Below are 22,160 nucleotides of genomic sequence, written 5' to 3' on the forward strand. Positions count from 1 at the left end.
TCTGTAAAAATAGAAATTGTCAGATCTCCAATGAATGTACAAACCAAATACTCTTTAAAACTAAAAAAATCATAGACTTATAATGATATTAATGTTATAAAATATATAATATACTCTTCATTTATTTAATAAAAATAAGTCGACTTTAATTTACAATGAAATTAGATCCAACGTATTGAAAATTCTAGGAATTCTCTCTATATATCACAATTCATTTCCACTTTTTCATCAGTTCATTTTTTCTTAAAATCACAAAACTGCCTATTTATAGCCAATTAATTGAGAAACAGCCATGAAAATTCATCTCTTCATTCTCGGATGATTGACAAATTTTACTCCCAAATCAAGAGCGTAAAATATGTAATTGCAAATAAATTTCAAATCAATATATAATTAAAATTGTCAAGTATATTAACATACCGAATAGTCAAGCACAATAATAACATGAAAACATTATTCATCCTCTGAATCCTCCTGCTGGTGGACCCGCCACAGGTGGTTGAACTGGTCTTCCAGGGATCATAGAAACTGCATTGGCAGCATCTTGATCATTGTGAAGAGGTACATCAGACCCAATATGTAGATTGGCATTCAGATAGAAGAAATCGCCTGATCTTGCGCATGGAATGGAATCCTCGAAATTAGAGCAAGTGAAGGAATACTGATTGAACACAGTCTGGTTGCCGCACAGGAAAGACCAGTGTTGCATTTCAGAAGTGCCATCAGCGTGGACGGCGGTGTGGCAGATATGGAAGATCTGACAGTTATTCTCGATGTCGGCATAATATCCCTCATTACTGCATACAAAAGTTGTTCTTATAGGTCCAACAATAAGCTCTGCACCGTCCGGAAGTTCATAGGCTGCTCGTTTGGACTAAATAGAGACGAATAACATAAAACGCTTGGAAATTTGGATTAGTTTTTGATTGATTACATAAATGACAAGAATGAATTTCTCAAGCTATTTAAAATAAAAATATGGGAATTAAAAATTTACGATTGATTATTTAGAAGATTTTATAAAGCATTTGTGTAAAAATGAAGACATTGTAAAATTTGGTGATAGTAAATGATAATGTAAATTTGGTAATGTAAAATTTCACAAAAAAAATTCAGGACACATTCAAAAATTTTATTTTAACATTGTATGTAATGATTAATATTTCGATGCACAATAGATGCATAAATATTAAATTATTGATAAATTATGTCTTATCACCAACTAGGAGTTACCTAGATTTGGCTTTATGTAATTGATAATTCTTAAATCAAACCAAGGCATTAACATTTTTATGTGTAAATATATGATAATGTAGAATAAGTATTCCGCCAATGAGGTATAATTTTTTTTATTTTATTAAATTGGTTTCAATTTATTTAATTTCCTTGTAATATGGAAATAAAATTTAATATTTATTAGGGCGGATAACTAATTTTTAAGAAAGTAAATTATGTTACTTACTCTAGATGCAGATAATGAAAGGGCCAATCCAGATAAAACTGAAAAATATAAATTTTATATTACTTCAAATTCCTTTCAAATCTAAAAAGTCATGCTTGATTCATTTTATTTTAGTTGATAGAAATATAATTCGTTTTATTAAAACTGATATATAATATTTTTATCAAATGTATAATGGATATAATTCATAGAATAACTAAATAGATCTATTATTACTTTTAAATAATTTGCCTCTATTTAAATGAAAAAAGTGAATAGAATTCATTTTTTTTCTAGGCATGAAATATCAATTTTTATATGAAAACTTTTTAAAATCATATGAAAGAAAACTATTCTAAATATGTAGCTGTTACGTTATTTTTGAAATCATTTATTATAATATGATATTTTATACTTTATTAATATTATAATATGATAATATTTTCTTCATTTATTGTAATTTCTCTGGGACTTATCAAAAATTTCTGCTTTTGTAATATAGAATTAAATCTAAATCAAGACTGAAGAACATGAAAAAAATTATATTTTTCTTTGTAATAAAAATTTATCGAATTTCGTAATTATTATGGACATCATCCTTATTTGCGTGCATCCTTAGTTCGGCAAATATGACACAGGAAGCTAGCATCTGATATTAGAATAAAGCATTCCAAATTGACAATATTTTATCTAATGTTCATGTCGATTTATTAATTTGTGTCAACAAATTGATTAAACAACTAATTAAAATTGATTATGTTCATATAAATGTATAATAAATAAGAAGAGAGTAGAATTTTCAAATTATCAAAAATGATGATTGTGATATAAGAATCATTAATTAATCATAAAAATACATCAAATTGATGTTTGCCAATAATAAAGGTTCAAAACATACGTTTTGGGGCGATAAGAATGAAATGCACCTTTTATACAACAACTAATACTGAAAAATATTCATAACAATTTGACATATTCTTTAAAATATATATGTATTTAAAAATTTTAAATTGATTTTTGATCATAAATCTGCAATTCCATAATTATAAATTTTGATTTTAAAGATCAAAATATTTTATGAGAAATTCTGTTGATGACACTTTAAAAATGACTTACAGATTAATGCTATAGACAGCTTCATCTTGAAAGCAAAGGAAATTATTGATCCTGTAAAAAAATAATAATTTTAGTCCACAATTAATCTTTTTCAAATTCTAAAATATAAATAATATTATATATATATTAATATATATTTTATTTATATATTTATATAAATATTATATAATATTTATATTAATATATAAATATAATATATATATTAATATAGTTATGCAACTTTAATAATAAATATTTCCTTGGGATTGTCACTCTACATTTGTATTAAAATTGGTAATTCGAAAAATAATAAATACTTCTATATTAAATGTTTGCAATATTTACTCGCTATAATTGGCCTAGCTCCTGAAAGGTTTCATCAAATCGATACAAAAATATGGAATAATGTTCCATATAAGGCATTCAGAAAAGCAATCCTCTCTCACATATTAAAGTAAGATGGGAGTCTCCCTCAGATCATATTATCAAGGGGCTCTAAAATTGTTTAAATCGATTAAAGAAGCAACAGTTATCATATAGAATGAATGATATGAATTCTTAACTCGTTGATATTGTTTGGCATGCTTTTCGAAGTGGAATAAAAACCAGTATTACCATAGTTTTATTATAAGATATTTTTAAAATAAGATGTCAAATATCTCTGAACTATAAATAAATAGATATACCTTGTCTTAAATTATATTTGTTGTTTAAAAAAATATTTCTTAATTATTTGCATAAATATACTTTATTACATAAAATATCTTCTTAAATATATTCTTCTTGTAAACTAATGCAAATTTTAAAAAAATTACATCAGTGTAACGATAAATTTCACAAATGTTGCAACTACAGAACAATCACATTTAATTTCAAACATTTTTCAATAATAAACGCTTGCAAAACGCTTTTGTTTCAGAACCATAAAAAATGAGCATTTCGAATTATTTAAGTAGACATTTTGTGAGATTACTAGAAAATTCCCACAGAAAGTAATCTCATTTTATAGTGAAAAGGGGCAACAAAAAGACACGAGAGAGAACGAAACTCATACAATATACTCACGTGTATTCTAGATGGGGGGACGATTTCAATCACCCAAGGAAGGAGAGTGATTCAGATGGTGAGAAGGATCGGAACAACCTCTCATTTTATACCCTAGAATCGCCAATGTCCAGCCTGACGAAATGGGTCGTTTAACCAATCAGAGCGTAGACTCTGACTGACCACAAGTATGTCACAGGAACTCTTCCTCATCCGTGCAAGATTGAAAAAGTAAAAATTAAAAACAATTTCCTGGAGATAGATTATAATAGAAATAATTTGTAAAAAATTTAACTCAAACTCTATCTAAATTTAACTCGCATTAATATTAGTATACATTTTCTTTTTGAAATTTCAGAATTACGAATAATATATTTAAATTTATTTGCAAATATTCATACCAGAATTTCGTCTCAGATTTTTCTTCATCGCACTTTTAGGTGTCTTGATTACGTTTACAATTGTCTGACATGAACAAGCACAACTTTTACATTTGATAAGCAGTGCAATACATGATATATCCTTTGAAACGTAAAAACATGCATATTCTTGGAAATCATCAAATTTTTCATAATAAAAAAAGCATCATCAAAATTGGACTTTTATTATATTTTATACATTTCATTGCTTTTTTTTATTAAAATTATTTGTCTATAACTGTAGTTTATCGTATTCCAATTTAAAAATTACAGAAGTAGATTCTTTAAAAAATAAAATATATATTTAACATTAGAAGATCTAGATGAACACAAAGTATGGCTTATGAAAATTCTTCACACATTTTTGGAAATATAGTTCATAAGTATTAAGTTGATTTTACTTAGACTCTACTTTTTATTTAAAAGTCACGGTTGTTATTAGATGAACTAACGGAAGCGCTCTGCCAAAAAATGTCTTACAAATGTCAAACAAATGTACTTGTGTATTATTCACAGCATGTCAAACAATAATTAGCAAACAATAATTATAAAAAAGCCTAATAGCGTGCAAACTTTGGGAATTTTTTAAAAATTTAATTGCAGAAATGCAGTTAATGCACAAATACCCGAAAACCGAATGTGTATTTTGGGCGCCTTTTTTTCTGATTGATAGAAACTAAAATTGGATCTGAATTATATAATTAAATGAAGGAACACATGTCAAATGGCATACATACAAATCATTTCGTTTGCGAATTATCGGTTTTAGATGCTTGTGAAGGGCCGGGATAGCCTGGTTGGTAGGGCGTTGGATTCGCATCCCTTAAGTTGTGACTTTAAAAGCCAAAGACTCCCCGTGGGTGGCGATGGCTGGCGCACGCATAATTCTGTCGTGGTCATAAAGTCCTCAATGTCGACTATAACTGGGGATACCGGATCAGAGGTGATCGTTCTCTGGTTCAGTTCTAAATTACTATCTGGTTGAATGAATGAATTGCATGAATGAAGTCCACCCCGTAAAAAGGATTGTGACACAGTGAGTGGCTAAGTCGTACTTTTGGACCTAGATGGCGCTATTAAAAAACAAGAGATGCAAAAAGTTCGATTTAAATTCGCTAACTTAGTCAGCGGGCTTATTTATGACAAGTACCATCAGAAACAACAACAACACATGCTTGTGAAAATATAGACAAACAGACGATCAAATCTTTGCAAGATGTGGTTAAAAATTTGATAAAAAAATCTACACACTGGATGCTTAAACTAGGAAACAAATTTCATTCCCCTAATTTGTTACGCTTCTTAATGATCTCGTTTGCATGCATGGAAAATAATAGACGGTCAGCCACTGGTCAGATTTGGTTTCAAGTTCAAAACTTATCTATACCGAACATTTTAAATCTATTTACCAAATTTTAGCCATTTAGCTGTCTGCGTTTTATAGTTATTGTTTTAAATTATATTCCGTCAGAAAGACACAGGCTTTCACTTAACGGATTTCTTTCGAAATTCGAAATCTATAAATTTGATGTAAAAGCCATTTACCAAATTTCATCTATGTAAACCCATTTTTGAATTATCGTATTCAGACAGACAGATATAATTTCAAATATGCGATTTTAGTATTCAAGGAGCTCTGGAAAACGGAGATATGTCGAACTGTCGAGTTCAAATGTTTTAACGATGTCGTTACTTTCTTTCGAGAAACTAAAAACTAAAAAATGCTCATGATGTTTGTCTGATATATTGTAATACGATAATATTTTAAAGCTGAACCATTCTTCTTTATATTTTTTAATAACTCTTAATTCTATCAATGATAGCTTGGACTCAAAACTATATTTAATAACGTTGCAAAGCATTTGAGTATAATCATTGTTGATAAAATAATGAAAATATTGCTGTAAAATGTATTCACATTTTTTTTAATTAGAAGCATGATGAAAATAATACTTTTTAATAATAATTTTTAATAAATTTTCCGTATGAAAATATGCTTCAAAGTTATTAAGGAAAAAGTTTGAATTTATAAATGTTTTTCTAAAATTTTGCTTGAAAAATTAAAAAAAAAAAAAAACCATCTTGTGATCTTCTACTATCCAAGAACAACTACCCACCAAATGGGCAATTTTAAGTTCAGTGTCTTCTTTGTAAAGATTTTGGACAATTTTTAATCTTGCAATCTTTATAAGTCAAAAATGGTACATCTGCCTAAAGACATATATGTTAAAGAATTAGCTTAAACTTTTATATTTTTTACCTGAAATATATGAAATTCCAACCTTCTGTACTGTTCTAAAGGAATTTTAACCAAAGTATGAAATATAAGAATTATTTGAATAAGTAACGGATAATGTTGTAACTTCGAGCGCTTTTCAATATCAAATTTCTATTGGCTTCGTCTGTATGTAAGTTCCTAATTTTGCTACGAATACTGATCTTGAATCCCCTTCACTTTACATTTATTACGTATTTTAAAGAACAAAAATTTTCAATTTAAACATTTTTTTTTAAATTTTTTAAAATTTTTTTACACGATGTTCAAAAGTAGAAGTAGTGTTATTCTTTTGACTTGGACATATTATAGAAGCAAACACATATAAGAAAATTAATTTTCTTTACGTAAAAGGATAAGATAGTTACTTTTTTTATTAAATCTCAAATTTTTATACATAAAATCAAATTATTTACAAAAGTTAGTTTTTTAATGGTTGGTTCTTTTTAAAATATATTCATTATGTTACTATTTAATGAATGATAAAAATCTTTACTGAATTTTATAATTAAAAAATTATCACTACTACTGGAATTCATTTTTTAAACTTTTTGTTTGTTTGTTAAAATAGCAGAATTTCGTTTTCTTTTTATTCAGTTTTGGAAACGTTATTTGATTGCAGTGCCTGTTAAGCTAGTTTTTAAGGACTGTCAGGACTAAACTTAAAATTCGGTTTTTCTTTTTATATTTCTATTATTCGCTGAGTATTGCAGAATAGTCTCACATTTTCATTGAATAACCCTACGAAAAGTATGGAATATTTATATTGGTAAGACTTGGGGTCAGAATCTGTATTTATGAACTTGCAATGGCTGAATTACATATGAGATATAGATGAATTATTGGTTAAAAGGGACAGATGAACACAGACACTCGTTATTAGCAAAAATATTCTTATTCAATACAACAAAATCAATAGTCTATATTACTGAACCCTTCCATCATATTATTTTGAGTGAGATTTGTAATCCAATTTAGCCACTTCATAACAGAAATAGGCTTACGTTTATTACTTAATACTAATCAATTTTGATCATTTTTTTCATTGCCGAGTTGTAATAAGTTTTGAATGAGCCAAATACATTCTTGTCTAAGCGATTTTTTCGACGATTGTTGGGAGAATAAAGTATCATGATAATCACACTGATTTTTTTCTTCTTCTCGTTAACAATAAATAGTAATTACGTGCGTTTAGTGGTTGTCAGGTTGTCAAGGATTAACAAAGCAAATTTTCGGGTCTCTGTCGGATATGATCGATAAAATATTTAAATAACTGTAAAGAAGTAGTCGTGGTGGAAATGAAAGATCGAAAAGTTATCTAAAAGTTGAAAAATAATCCCTTAAGAAAAGAATCGGAGACAAAAAATAATCTAAATAATAAACAACTTACCATTAAAAGATTGCGCAGAATCTTAGATTGAAGTATGTTTACAATTCAGAAATATTTTATTCAATCTTCTTTCAAGTGTAAGCCTCCAATCGACAAAGAAATGAACAGAAAAAATTTACTTTGTTCTTCTGAAACATATTTATCTACCCACTATTATAATGATAATATACTAATCATTATATATTAGTGTATTGTCATTATAATTATAATATTTAATTCCTTTTATAATGGTTGAAAGGAAACTGTCTTGTGATAGGCAATAAGATCAAAAACCAAATACAGATAACAAGCACAAACTATCTTTTTTCTCAAAATACGAAAAAAGCATTATTCCTATGAACATTATTCCTATTTTCCTCTATATATGAATTACTTTACCTCTGACATGGTCAAAGGACAGTACCTCGTCACTATGATGGTCGAAGGTACAACATGGTATACTTTCGCATTAAAAACTGTATAACCTAATTTTCCTTTAGAATAAGAAAATCAGAATTTCCTCAAATAAAAGCATTAGTCTAACTATAATATGCATACACTAATATCATTTCTTAATTGTACTAAAACAATGCTATGAGACAAAATGTTATCTTTGAAATGTTTTCTTTTAATTGTAAAATCGAACAAATATTTTTAAACATTAAGTTATCTATTTCTTAATATCAACCACAATTTATATTAAGTGATCATTGGTAAATCTTTGTACTAAACACAAAAAAAAGCCTTCAAAATTTGTCGACTATTACCAGCACACAGAGAAGTGTCCAAAGACGCAACATTCTCCCCTATATGCTTTCCCTGGGCAAGGTATGTGTAGCTAAGCCTTTTATAGAATATCAAAAGATATATATGTAGAGAGTGACAAGAACGGTATGATAAGAGTTCTATTTAGCATGTATTCTGCAGAAATAAAATGCTGTATAGAAAAATAAGAGTGACATTATAAACCTTTTGTTTAAAATACGTAAAGCAAGCTGTAAGATTTTATAAAATAAAATTCATCGCAATCTTTTTAAGGAGACAAAATAAAATATGAAAGTACTGATTATTAACAACACATTAAGAACGGAAATACTTTTGTTTTGTAATAATTTTATTTTTTATAAAAAGTAATTGTTGATACATTTTCGGTTTGTCATTTGGCATTGTTTAAAATCTTTTGGGAATGTGTTACAAATGCCTAGGCGTTCTAGAACATTGAATTTTAAACTTACGAGTAACATATTCAAACTGTCAAGAGAGAGACTGCTTCACGAGATTTCCCCTTACTTTCTTTCGATGCCTTCTTTTTAATATTTTTATTTATCTTGACTTGTCTAATGTTTGTAAAGATGAATCTAATAACAAAATTTTCTCCTGGTTTGCAGTATTTTTCAAATTTGATTCATTTACAAATTTTGGTAATACACAATTTAGATATTTTTAAAATGTAACTTTACATTTATCGAGTAATTTAATTGAATTTCGATTCTATTCGTGTAACGCTACCTGATAGTAAATTTGAAACAGAAGTAAGCGCAAAATTAAGGAATATTTGTGACAAATAATTATGACTTAAAGACTAAAAAGTAGCAAAATAATTGAAATAAAATAATAATATTTCATTAAAACGGTTTTTAAAATTTTTTTATTATTTTCACTTTAATACAATCAAACATTAAATATGTACTAAATCATCGTGAAAGTTTTTTGATACCCTTCTCGGGGTCTTTTCCTTTATATTCTTTCTTTTGATTCTGTATACCATTTATGGTTTTTTAGACTGAGATGCAACTCAGAGTAATTTTTAAATGTGGTTATTTTTCTGGTTTTAGAATTTTGAAGGGCTCATTTGTAATAATGGTAGTTGAATCATAACACCAAGGTGTTGGTGTGGTTTCTTCTTTCAGCTTTTAGCTAAAAGTGAAAAAAAGTTTTTTTATTTAGTGGTTTTGGCGAAATTATAAATCATTAAGCATATTGAGTTAATAGCATTTGTTTGTTAAATTAATTTTAACTTATTTTAATAATGCCTTTATTTTTGGTTGGAAATGTACTTTGTATGCGTAAATGTATGTGCCTTTATATTGGTTTGAAATAAGGTAATGAAAAAAATTATTGTGCCTTGTTCTGAAAACTTATATTTATTTGTATATAGCGAAGAAAAAAATAGCTTTAAATTATTAAATTGAAAACTTCAGAATTAGTAGAGCGACAGTGATTTGTACAGAATAAACTTACTTAGTACTCAATAGTACTTATAGCAATCAATAGTACTTAATTGGACCGCTTTTCAAAAATTGCGTTTTATTATTAATGTTCAATAAATTAAAGATTTATCAAACCTTTCTCTAAACCTAATTAATTTTCATCATCAATTGTTATGCATTTAAAAAAATCAATTTTATTGTTAGCTAATTGAATTTATTTGTTACTTTATACTTCTATAGATAATCTGTTATAAAAAAAGCATACATTATAAATGATAAATTATAATTTTATAAATTTTTTTAGTATTTCTTTTGAATGAAATGCTTTATTCTATTTTGCATAGACCACCATGGGAATGAATTGCTTCGATTAACGAGTATATGGCATTACGAGTAAGATTCAAAAACGAATTATGTTGGTTAAGTGAGGTTCCACTGTATTTATTTTCTAAAAATGATAAAAAGTTTATTCTAATTGTTCGATTTTAATAATCTGTAAAACAGATCGGAGTATCTTAAAGTTTTTTTTATTTATCACACATATACTTTAGATAATATATTGAACATTAGCTTAATTACATAAAATTTTTATTAAAATAGAAGCAAAGATTTGTATTGCTTTAGTTCAAACTTTTCTGATAAAAATTTTGAATGAAAGCTATTCTAACTTCATCTTAATATGCTTATTATCCTTCTCATGATAATAATTTAGATGTCGAATCATTTTTTAAACTAAATTCCATCTACGGCTAAATGAGTTTCACATAGTTGTCTCTAAAATTGTCACTTGAAATGTCCAATTAAATCAGACAAAAAAAAAAGATTAAATAATTAATATGTAGTATAAGAGATATTTAAACATTAAATCAAGAAATATTTAATTAAAGTTTTACTTTATTATTATTACCATTTTATTTTCTAAGTCCGTTATTTTTAAACACTTTCTGAAGAAATGATATTTTTTTTATATAACGGTTTCTTTTTGATTTACGTAACGTCTGTATAAAGCCCCGTACAGTATCACGACCCCCGTTAGACAAGGCCGGAAAACTTACGTCACAGAAAGTAATGACGTCGCTCCGAGAGGTTACACGAGTGGGTGCGAATTGGGGGACCGAGGGAGGAATTTCACCCTCTTCAAGTTTACTGATAAGAAACGAACTCTTTTCCTCCCACGCCATGTTTTAGCCAGTGGCCCTCCTGGGTTTGAGTAGACAGGAAGCGCCATTTCTTATTTGCAAGAAAAATCATTTGGATTACTAAAAATAAGGAATAGAAATGCCTTTGATCTGTTGTGTTCCAAACTGTAATGGAAATTACAGGAATGGCCCAAGAGTAAGTGTTTTTGCCTTTCCTAAAAATGAAGAGCTTAAAAAGAAATGGTTAAGTGCCTTACATCGTGAAGGATTTTATCCGACGCAGCATAGTAGGGTAAGCTTATTTAATTATTTTTAACTAATGCTTAATGTTTCTAAATGAAAAATCATTTATTCTCACATTAGAAATTTAACAGCTCAGTAATATCCATTATTCGTGATTTTAATCAAGTGCATTATGAAAAGAATTATATTATAAAATGCTGTAATACAGGTAATAATGTCTGTAATTATTGTCAATAATAATTATAATATTTGCCGTAATTATGTTTACATGCTTTATTTACTATTATATCTATAATTACGTTTATATAGGTAAATTTTATTATATAACATAACGATAAAAGCATGAGAGTAAACAATAAAAATTATATATGTTATGTTGTATATTTGTTACTGTATTTAAGTTAAACATTAAAGGAAGTCAATATTTACGAATAATTTCCTTTACTGTAGGTCTGTGAATTACATTTAAAAAAAATGATATTGAAAGAGAAACTAGTCTATTTGATTCGAAGTCAGGAAAATTATTAAGTGCTCCTCTTAAATATCCGAGACTAGTGATTGGAGCAATTCCATATATTTATCATGTAATAACCTTTCATTTTGTGGAAACCATGAAAATAATAGAAACTCCTAATAATAGAAATTTTTGTATGTTTAATCGAATAATTCAGTAAATACAAACTGTACTAATAAATCATATAAACAGAATTAAAAATTCGAAAATTAGAATTGGGCATCATTTAGCACTGCGATCAAATGAACAAAATATTCCTGCATTATGAAATGAAATCCTTAGCAAAATTAAAGTCTATTCAAAATCATCCAAGTACAGCAGTAACCAAATGGAATATAATCTTGATTTTTCCCCATTAAGAACAAACGCACTTCAGTCATTATTAGGTATGAAAATATTGAAGAGAAAAGATTAAATATAAATGCGTCGTTTATAGGGTTTATTAAAGTAATCATTGTGACTGGAGAAGGATTAGTAAAACCTCTGTTGGAAAGATTAAGTGAGCTGGATTTAAATATTATGAATTGTAGAAGATAGGCGTAAGGCAAAGATAGCAACACGAAACGGAAGTACAAAGTTTTGCAATTTAGAATAGTTGCTCTAAATCCACATGCAATTTATATGTCTTGCACATCATATTTTTTAAATTTATTAATTTGTGATACCATTTCCAGCAGTATATATTGTAACTTTTTTTTTGGATATTACAACTTCTATATGCTTTTTTATACCCTTTGGGAAGCCAGAATGAATTCAGTTAAAGCAATGTATACACAGTTTGAAAAAATTTTTAATGTCCTAGAAGAATTTATTGAGGTAAATAGAGATAGTACAGCGGTATGCGAAGTAAAAATATTGGAATCAATAAAAGAAATGCCATTTATTTTATACTTAATAGTATAGTTTTCAATATTGCCCAAAATTAACACTACCAATGAACTATTTCAACTAAAAACAGTTGTTTTTTATTCGGCTTTTAAATTGATCAGCAAAATTAAAACTGAAGTTCACAATTTTAGTACAAAATTCAACACATTTTTAGACGAATCAAAAGTGATAGAATGCAATTTGAATAATTCAGAAAATTTTCTTAAAACACGAATTTGAAAAAGAAAAAGACCATATTCCGAAATAAAAGAAGATGAAGTTAAAGAATTTGGGTATTAAAAATATCACAGCAATTGATACTGTTATTGTACAGAGCGAAGGTAGATTTAAAAATGTGTCAATTTAATCACTAATATAAAAAATTTCAAATTAAATTCAGCAAATTAAAAGTAAGGAAGAAGTGTAGTTGGTCAAGGCGTGAAGAAGCTTACAAGCATTTGCTATACAAATCATCGAAAAAAAATGGTTATTTTTCTGAGGTAATTAAAAGCAAAAACAAATTCATTTAACAAATATACACGCAATAGCATTATATATAATGTTTGTAATTTTTTTTTTTTTTACTTAAAAAAAAATTGCGGCTCCAAATGGTTTCTTGCACCCAATCTCTTTTATATTTAAGGCCGGCTCTGATTATAATTCAGAACTTCTGTACCTTATGTGAATAAGAAATTTTGAAATTTTCTAATCAAAAATATTTCGCAACAGATATAATTTTTAATGATGTAGTGAATGAAGAAGAAGTACATCATCATGGCAAAGGCATTTCAGGACATAAACCGGAAAATGTTTATAGATTGGCAATCTGGTCTGCAGTCAATGCATTATTGAATAATTACATGATAGTTTGAAAAGCTCTTCTAAAACCGGAACGGAAAGAAAATTTGATAAATTTAGTAAAGATATTTCTAACAAAGTAATGATAAAATATATAGTTAAATAAGAAAGCTCTTCTAATGTTTCAAAGATTTATTGGATATTTTTTTGAATAGAATACTGTTTCGTGAAATATTGTTTTTATTGCTTTCTTGGAGTTGAAGCCACGACAAATATTCATAAAACCATTATTGTATGGAATTGTTTTGAAATTAATCAACAAAAGCATTGCAAATGTATTTTTTATATTATAATTTAAAAATTTATGTACCATATATGAATAAGAAATTTTGAAATTTTCTAATCAAAAATATTTTGCAACAGATATAATTTTTAATGATGTAGTGAATGAAGAAAATAGTTTTAAATCTAAGGGAGATACACCTACTGGGAAACCTGCCCTGCACTTAATGCAAAAAAGGTAATGCATACCAAGCACCCTACCTCCAGGGTGATGTGGAAAGCGGCTGCATTTTTATTATTAATGAATTCTACAATATATGTGTGTTGAATTGCATGATATGGAAGTATATGAAATGATATTAACAAGTGAAAAGTAATTTCTCTTCACTCTCTAGCGCGCTGAGACTTGACGTTAAGGGAATGGAGTGTGCCGTCTCGTCGTGACGTCACGGAAACCCGCAGAGGCCTTGTCTATCGCGGGTTGTGACAGTATTGTCTTAAATAATGCAGTGCTTATCTTTCTTGGCACTTTCATTTCAAAATATTTCACGACAAAGCGGCGTGAATTCCAAATTAATTAACTGATAAAATATTGTTATGGATGATACTATACAGCTTGCTATATTACGCCTTTCACCTATAATTTTATCTTTTATACATTTCAGCCAAAGAATCTCCAACTAAATAATTTAGATATTTTTATTATTTTTGTTTAGATTAGCCGTTTATGGAATTTATTTACCTCAATTATTTCTTCTGAAGTTCAATTCTATATTCTCATTTAAATGTTGACCATATCTTTAAAATATTTAAACATTTGATGAATTATTATTATTTCTATTTGGCTTATTATAACATAATCTGTGTCTGTTGGCTTATTATAACATATCACTACATATCTGTGTCTTCTTCCTTTCATCCTTCAGAGGTCATCGCCTTATTCATTCAGTAATTTTAAATTTAAATGATTTGATTATTTTCTGTTTTTTAAATGAAAAATTGCCAAATTGCAAATTTGATTTATTTCACTTTTACAGTTTTTTAGGACTACCTAGAGAATCACGTAGGAAGGCATGTATTGATTCTTTTAGTACAATCAATATAATATAATACTGATCAATAAGAGCACCATAGTCAAAAAGTCTAATATCTTTTTTATCTCAGGAAATATTTCGGCGCTGGTAAAATATAATCAATAATAGTATTATTTATTTTCAATAACGTTTTCTCGGTGCAAGTCTTAAAAAATATTTCTGTAGGTATTATAAGTATTTTATGTATACTTCATTCTTTTAAATATTTGAAAACTTACTTATTTACTATTAAAACATATCTTAATAATAAATCACGAACGATATATATGAAAATATGCAATAGACAATCTAGAATGTTGTTGGTTTGTTTCTTTAGAAAATGTGTCCTTTTTCCATAAAAATATGATAAGCTTATGAATGGATTTCTTGGAAAAATCTTAGCTTTTTACTTTCTTTAGAAATATTTTTTGGAATAAATTTATATAGATAAAAATTCGTTTCTTTGGTTAAAAAAGCATTTATTGTAAATATGCACTAATTTCTTCAAGAATTCATTTTTAGCATGCTAGATAATATTTTAATAATCAAATATTAATAACTCATTTAAAGTAAAAATTATTTAAAGCATAATAACAAAAATGTAACTACGCGTGAATATGAAAATTTCATAAAAACAATGACTCAGAATACTGTCTTTGAAATCATGATTTTATTTTTAAAAAAACAAAATTAAAAACTTTTTTATATTTATTATACACAAGCTAATATGTACAAGTTATTACAGATGAGAAAATGAGTTTCTTTACAGTGTTTAATTCTTTTGTTATTTCCAAAACAAAAGAGTTACTTGAAGATCTCCAATAAAAACAGATCTTCTTTATGCAGACATTTCCAAAAGAAACATTTATTCATTCCTTGAAGGTGACTTTCATTCAGCAGGCAATGAGTCATATCCATGTAGTTTGGGGTTCTACAATAAAACAATTTTGTTATTTAAGTCAAATCGAATTATTTTATATATTTAGATGAAACAAATCGAATAATCAATAAAAAAGTTCTATAAACATACTCCTTTCTTCAACAGTTAAGTTAATGTCTTCAATATATATGTAAAAATTTCCAAAATGTTGAAAGAATTTTTGCACGTTACCTATTATTTCAAATTTTTTCAGAATCAATGGTTATTAAAATAATTCTTTTTCTGAGGCAATGGAAATAAAGAATTTGCGATAAAAAACTATCAACATAAATAAAATTTCAGCTCTCAACGTGTTTTCTTACATACCAATGATGTAATAGAACTTTCATATAAAAAATAAGAAACTATCTTCTTAAATTTTAATTTGCTAATACTTACATTAATTTTTTTTTAAATATTCAGCTCTTAATCCTGTCATAGTTCAATTGCTTTTCTTTTTCTATCAGTTTAATTTTTCTTAAAATAACCGCAATGTAATGGCGAATTGGAACAAAGTATTTTCGATTTTCTCGATTAGGTGCGAAAAAATGAGGAACTTTCCTCTGACACCAAGAATGAAAAATAATCAAATAAATTTCTGATAAACAGACAATTAAAATATTAAAATTCTTTAACATACCGAGCCGTCAAGCAAATAAAAGCATAAAAATGTAATTTATCCTCTGAATCCTCCTGCTGGTGAGCCTGCCACAGGTGCCTGAACTGGTCTTCCAGGGATCATAGAAGCTGCATTGATAGCATCTTCTTCATTGTGCAGAGGTACATCAGACCCAATATGCAGATTGGCATTCAAATAGAAGAAATCGCCTGATCTTGCGCATGGAATGGAATCCTCGAAATTAGAGCAAGTGAAAGAATACTGGTTGAACACAGTCTGGTTGCCGCACAGGAAGGACCAATGCTGCATCTCAGATGTGCCATCAGCATGGACGGCGGTGTGGCAGATATGGAAGATCTGACAGTTGTTCTCCATATCAGCGTAGTATCCTTCATTACTGCATACAAAAGTTGTTCTTATCGGTCCAACAATAAGCTCTGCACCGTCCGGAAGTTCATAGGCTGCTCGTTTGGACTATGTAGGGAGAAATTGAGAAATATTACAAAATGAGTTTAAATGTTTTATACATTGAATAAAATTCAAGAGAATACATAGACTATCTTATACCAAAGCTAAAAATGTAAATAATTTGTGAATATGACTTTTTAATATCAAACAAGTAAGTGCAAAATATGATTAGTTAGTATTTTGATTTATAACATTGAACAGCAGCGACCCAAATGTTTAAAAATAATGTTGCAACACCGTTTAAATTTATGAATGTGACCAAAAGGAACAAAAGAAGTTAATAATGTAGTTCTTAAGTATCCAAAATTTCTCACATTGTTCAATGAATGACATAAGATTATAAATAAATAATTTTCTTAAACAAGATTGTTGCCAATATTTCCTAGGAGTTCCAGGGGAACTGCCATATTTCTCCATTAGCGCCTTCTTCATTTAATGAATATTTGCTCATACATTTTGATGATCAGCAATATTTTTCATAGTTTTTTCTTGATGAGATCGATAATATTTAAATTTGGTCAACAAAAGGAGTAGCAACTAAAGACATAAATTTATAAAAGAAATGTAATACCATGATTCAAAATACACTTTTGAATTCAAGCAAACTCATATAAAATTTTAAATATATTAAGTTTTAAAACTATATTTAATTTATTAACATTAAATACTCACTCTCGATGCAGCCATTGAAAGGGCAAATCCAGAGAAAACTAAAAAGAAAAATAATTTTAGCATCAATACAGATTATATCGAAAATTGGATCATTATATTTTAGTAACTTAATATGATTTGATTGAATATTGGGTGTTATTTTATTTTTATTTAAATAAAAGAGCGAATATAAGTCATTTTTTGTTTGCATTATTTAAAATAAGAGAGTAAGTTCTTGATGAAGTGAAGATTGTCTGTGAAGAATTTATCGGAAAAAATATCTTGACAGTACTAGACACTCCGAATAATTTCTAAGCTATTTTAAATCTAAAAAAAGTTTTTTAAAAATACTTTTTATTTAAGTGAGAAATTAGAAGTAATGTTTGTAACTTGCTATATTAAATATGATGTTAATAATATCAGTGAAACGTGCCATAAAAAGACTTGGTAAATTAATTAGAAGCCCTTTTAAATTGGAAGATAAAAGATAAACTAAATATGATTTTTTAGGTTATGAAGTATTTTCTCCATTATGAATTATTTTTCTATTTTTATTTGGCTTTTAATTCATAATTTATTTTAATTAATGCAATAAATTTTTTTCGTTTATTTTATACTTTCTTGCTTAGTTTCATTTAGATTTCAAACTACATATTTGGCATAATTATAATGTTTATTGTTTTCCAAAAGCTACATTTTTTAATTTAAAGTTAACATAACTTAAAATCAATTTGTTGTAAAACACAAAAATTTTCGGTTAAGTTCACTTCAAATAAACCAGATTAATTAAACACATAATTAGTAGTAATTATATAAACCATGTAAAATTGCAATATTTTCGAAGGGGATGATATTGATAGTAAAAATACATTTTACATAAATACATCACAAATCATACATATAATATATAATTTAAATAATACATTTTACATAAATATATTACAAATAGAAAAACTAAGAATCATCTTTTTGCTAAACTAGAAGACATAAACCATTTTTACAAAAATTAAAATGGAAAGTTATTTATAGCATCAGACTATATATATATATATATATATACTAGCCGCCTTTGGCGACCAGCCGGTTCGCCAATCTTAATGCTCGTTAAAATTTTAATAATTAAATATTTTATGCAATTTCTACTTTAATAGCTTCTTCATCAAAATATTTTAAAACTTCAAATTTTGATTATCATATAATTCATTCATAATATTATAAAGGCCTTCAGTCATAACGAAATATGTATCTCTCTCATTTTCTGTTAGCACCCGTAGAATTTATGCTTTAAATTAAAGTGGAAAGAATTTATCTTCAATTAATATAATAATATTTTTTACTGAAACAAAGCATTTTTTTATAATCTGATTACTGAAAATAGAGTCACTCAGCGTTTAAACTTTATGGGAACTAAAGAATATCTGTTTTAATTTATGTAATATCTCAAGAGTTGGTCAACAAAATTTTCTTAGATTCATTATGAGCAGATCGATTCATTAACAATGTTTAAATTTAAATGCATCAAACACTAAGAAAATAAAACGAATCGTTAAAAATAAACGGTTGAAAACAGGTTTTAAAAAAACTACTTAAAAAACGATGTACTTAAAACTATAAGCATATACAAAAAATATATAACTAACATAAATACAATTTACTTACAAAGCATGCAACTAACCCAAAAATAATTTAAATCATCCATTGATAACGTTGTCATGGCAACAATCAGAACAGAATGCGCATGCGTGAATTTTCTTCGCCGGTTACGTAACGCTAATACGTGATTTTTTCTACGCCAGTTGGGGTAACGCTATGCGGATTAGAAATTTTTAATTTCCTTTATTCTGTTTTATTTTAATTCAAAAGTACTTCAGAATGAATCTGAAAGATTGATTCATTAACAATGTTTAATTTTAAATGCATCAATAATTAAGAAAATAAACAGAACCGATTGAAATAATCCGCCGAAAAATTTTAACCCTAGCCTCATTACTGTTGGGAGAAAAATAAACTGAATCCTTTCTCGTTTGGCGCTGGGGATAATGGAAGATTTTTTTGGCGGAAAAGTTGGCGGTGGGGAAAATGGAAGATTTTTTTGGCGGGAAAGTTAGTTTTTAATTAATAATTAAAATTCTAATTAAAAATTCGAAAAAGAAACCCCAGGTGCACATTCCCAACCTCCAAGGTATACATGTACCAAATTTGGTAGCTGTATGTCAAACGGTCTGGCCTGTAGAGCGCCAACACACACACACACACACATTGAGCTTTATTATAAGTATAGATATATTCTGAGTGAATAATCTTTGTTTTATGTATTGATATAATCTTTAATTGACTTTCGTTGGTAAAAGAATAACTCATACTAAAAAAATCTTTAGTGATATTAAACTATTATTAATAATTTTCTAAGAAGGAGATCCCATAGATAACTTACGGATTAATGCGATGGACAGCTTCATCTTAGATGAAAAAGTTCTTGAAACTATAAATAAAGCAAAGATTTTTAATCATTTGTTGGAATATTTAGAAATATAAATAATATAATAATATTATAAAGTTAAAAAGATGAACATTTTCTTTCGATTTCGCGTTACTTTTAGATCTATAGCAATAAATTGTAAAGTAAAACAGAGCATTTTAAGCAGGTAACTATTCATTTACTAAAACTAACTATTCACTAAAAAATAAGTAATTATTCATTTGTCCGCTACAATAAGACTAACATCAAGAGGTTCATCTGGCTTCCATATGAGACGCAAATGATGACTAGTTTCATCTGAAAGTCCTTCAAAAAAGCGAACAACGCCCCCATTTATTGGATTGAAGTCAGAATTATGCCTGATATCATGTGATAATGGTTTTATAGTAGCATTTATCAAAAGAAGTGTGACATCAATCTTAATTATTAATTCTAGAATCGTGGACTTAATCATTTATGCTAGAACAAAATAGACTAGAACCACCAATCACTGTTTCATCATTAGTATCTTTTTTTATTATTATTGGATTAAATCTAAATACATTTCTTTATAACTTAATAAATCTATATTCATCTAAAATGTTATATTTGTTGTTTTGAAATTCAAGTTCTAAATTACTGGCATCAACATACTAAATTATAATGTACCTTTTCTTATACATTAAAATGCTAGCGTAACATATGAAAATCGTGAGGTAAATATAAGATTAGTTTTGATAAAATAACAAATACTATATCCATGCAATCGTATTTAACTCTGTGATATATTTTAACAAGAAGCCTTAAAGGAATTTTGTCTATTAAATATGCTCTAAGTACTAAAAAAATAGACTTTCAGATAATTCTTTGTGAAGACTCTTTAAAGCATTCTTTTAAATTGACATATAGATTTCACCAAGATGAAAGTGTAATTTCAAATTACTTTCCAATATGTAGAGTAATTTTATTTTACTGAGTAATAAAGAAGATAAATTGTAGAAAAACAGCATCCAATATACTCACGTGTATCAAATGAAGGAGAGGAAAGGTACCTTAGTAACCCAAGGAAGGAGAGGGATGCAGATGATGAGAGAGGATCGAGACACCCTTCATTTTATACCCTACCACCTGACGAAATGGGTCGGTGGACCAATCAGAGCGTGGACATGGGCTGACCACAAGTATGTCACAGGAAGTATTCCTCATCTGTTAAGTTCGAGAAAGTAAAAATTAAACTTTATTATATCTAGAAATATAATATGATGGAAGTAATTTAACATTTAAATACATTTTAAGCTAAAATCTTGAGCATCATGTATGGATATTTGTAAAAAAATTAAGAAGAAAATCATTTGTAAAGAATTAAATTTAATTAATGGAGAGTTAATAAAAAAACCCAGAAAAGGCCTTAAAATTTATAAATCAAACATTTTTTTCAGAAAACTAACCAAATTTAGAATTATGAAGTAACTTTGATTTTCTTTAAAAAAACGATTTTGACAGAAATCCTTTAGCTAAAAGAGTGTAAATTGCTGAAAAGTTAAAAAGAAGAGAGTAAATAGTACTCAATTTAAAAAGAAAAACTTCACGGAGAAATGGAAAAACAACATTTTTTTATGGTAAGCAACGTACTATAAAATCTTAGCTTCTAAAAATTTTTCTGGTGTATAGACAATACTAATGAAGATTATAAAATTATCCAAATGACTTTATTGCCTTCCTGATGTAGAATTTCTCCTTTTATTTTGAGTGCCGTAATTAAGACTCGAGCCAAATAAATCTTGAACAACGTGTAATAAATCTTGAAGGAAGTTAAAATGTCATTCTGCATTACATATTATATTATTAAATAATCCAATAGTTGAGAGGAAAATCCAAGGATAATGCGAAGAATCGTCATTTGGGTTGCGGATATCCAACTAGACTTCGAAGTTCTCAAACACGTTTCGGCGCATTTTTGTGCATGCTCAATATGCGTTTTATATTTACGCGTTCTCAAGACCTCTTTAGTTCTGATTTGTATAAATAGGAAAGAAAGTTATTGCAAAGATGTTGACCATTACACTTCATTATTCGACTGAGATGCCATAAAGGATATTATTTTTTTCATGTAAATTTCATTTTCTTTACAAAAATTTTAACAGATTCTCACAATGGCTCCCGCTGTTCTTAGCATTATCGAAAATGTGAGTGAATGCACGTTGAAATATGCTGAGTACTTTTAAAAAATATTTTTTTTTTTGCCATGTTGCTCTTTTTAGGAAAGAAGCAGGAGT

At 27.5% G+C, this 22,160-nt stretch overlaps 2 protein-coding genes across 2 annotated transcripts; both read right to left on the reverse strand.

Annotated features, from left to right (window-relative positions):
* Positions 1-457: 457 nt before the first annotated feature.
* On the reverse strand, positions 458-11,034 carry LOC129962906 (uncharacterized). The gene is made up of 4 exons (XM_056076908.1): positions 10,845-11,034; positions 2,558-2,608; positions 1,463-1,500; positions 458-874 (listed from the first exon to the last, which is right to left on the reverse strand). Exons 1-4 carry the CDS (start codon positions 11,032-11,034, stop codon positions 458-460), a joined length of 696 nt encoding a protein of 231 aa, XP_055932883.1.
* Positions 11,035-16,364: 5,330 nt separating this feature from the next.
* Positions 16,365-19,904, reverse strand: LOC129962907 (uncharacterized). The gene is made up of 3 exons (XM_056076909.1): positions 19,861-19,904; positions 17,448-17,485; positions 16,365-16,781 (listed from the first exon to the last, which is right to left on the reverse strand). Exons 1-3 carry the CDS (start codon positions 19,883-19,885, stop codon positions 16,365-16,367), a joined length of 480 nt encoding a protein of 159 aa, XP_055932884.1. The 5' UTR covers positions 19,886-19,904.
* Between the last annotated feature and the right edge of the window lie 2,256 nt (positions 19,905-22,160).

The sequence above is a fragment of the Argiope bruennichi genome, chromosome 3, assembly GCF_947563725.1.
Source record: "Argiope bruennichi chromosome 3, qqArgBrue1.1, whole genome shotgun sequence".
Lineage (NCBI taxonomy): Eukaryota > Metazoa > Arthropoda > Arachnida > Araneae > Araneidae > Argiope > Argiope bruennichi.

Excerpts from the sequence above, each read along its gene's own strand:
- LOC129962906 (XM_056076908.1), bottom strand. The coding sequence starts at position 11,034 with ATGGCGTGGGAGGAAAAGAGTTCGTTTCTTATCAGTAAACTTGAAGAG. Across the intron at positions 2,609-10,844 it reads GGGCTTTATACAGACGTTAC|GATCAATAATTTCCTTTGCT; the intron begins GTAAATCAAAAA and ends ATTTTTTTACAG. Across the intron at positions 875-1,462 it reads TTTCATTATCTGCATCTAGA|TCCAAACGAGCAGCCTATGA; the intron begins GTAAGTAACATA and ends GTCTCTATTTAG.
- LOC129962907 (XM_056076909.1), bottom strand. The coding sequence starts at position 19,885 with ATGAAGCTGTCCATCGCATTAATCC. Across the intron at positions 17,486-19,860 it reads GCTGTCCATCGCATTAATCC|TTTTCTCTGGATTTGCCCTT; the intron begins GTAAGTTATCTA and ends TTTTCTTTTTAG. Across the intron at positions 16,782-17,447 it reads TTTCAATGGCTGCATCGAGA|TCCAAACGAGCAGCCTATGA; the intron begins GTGAGTATTTAA and ends CTCCCTACATAG.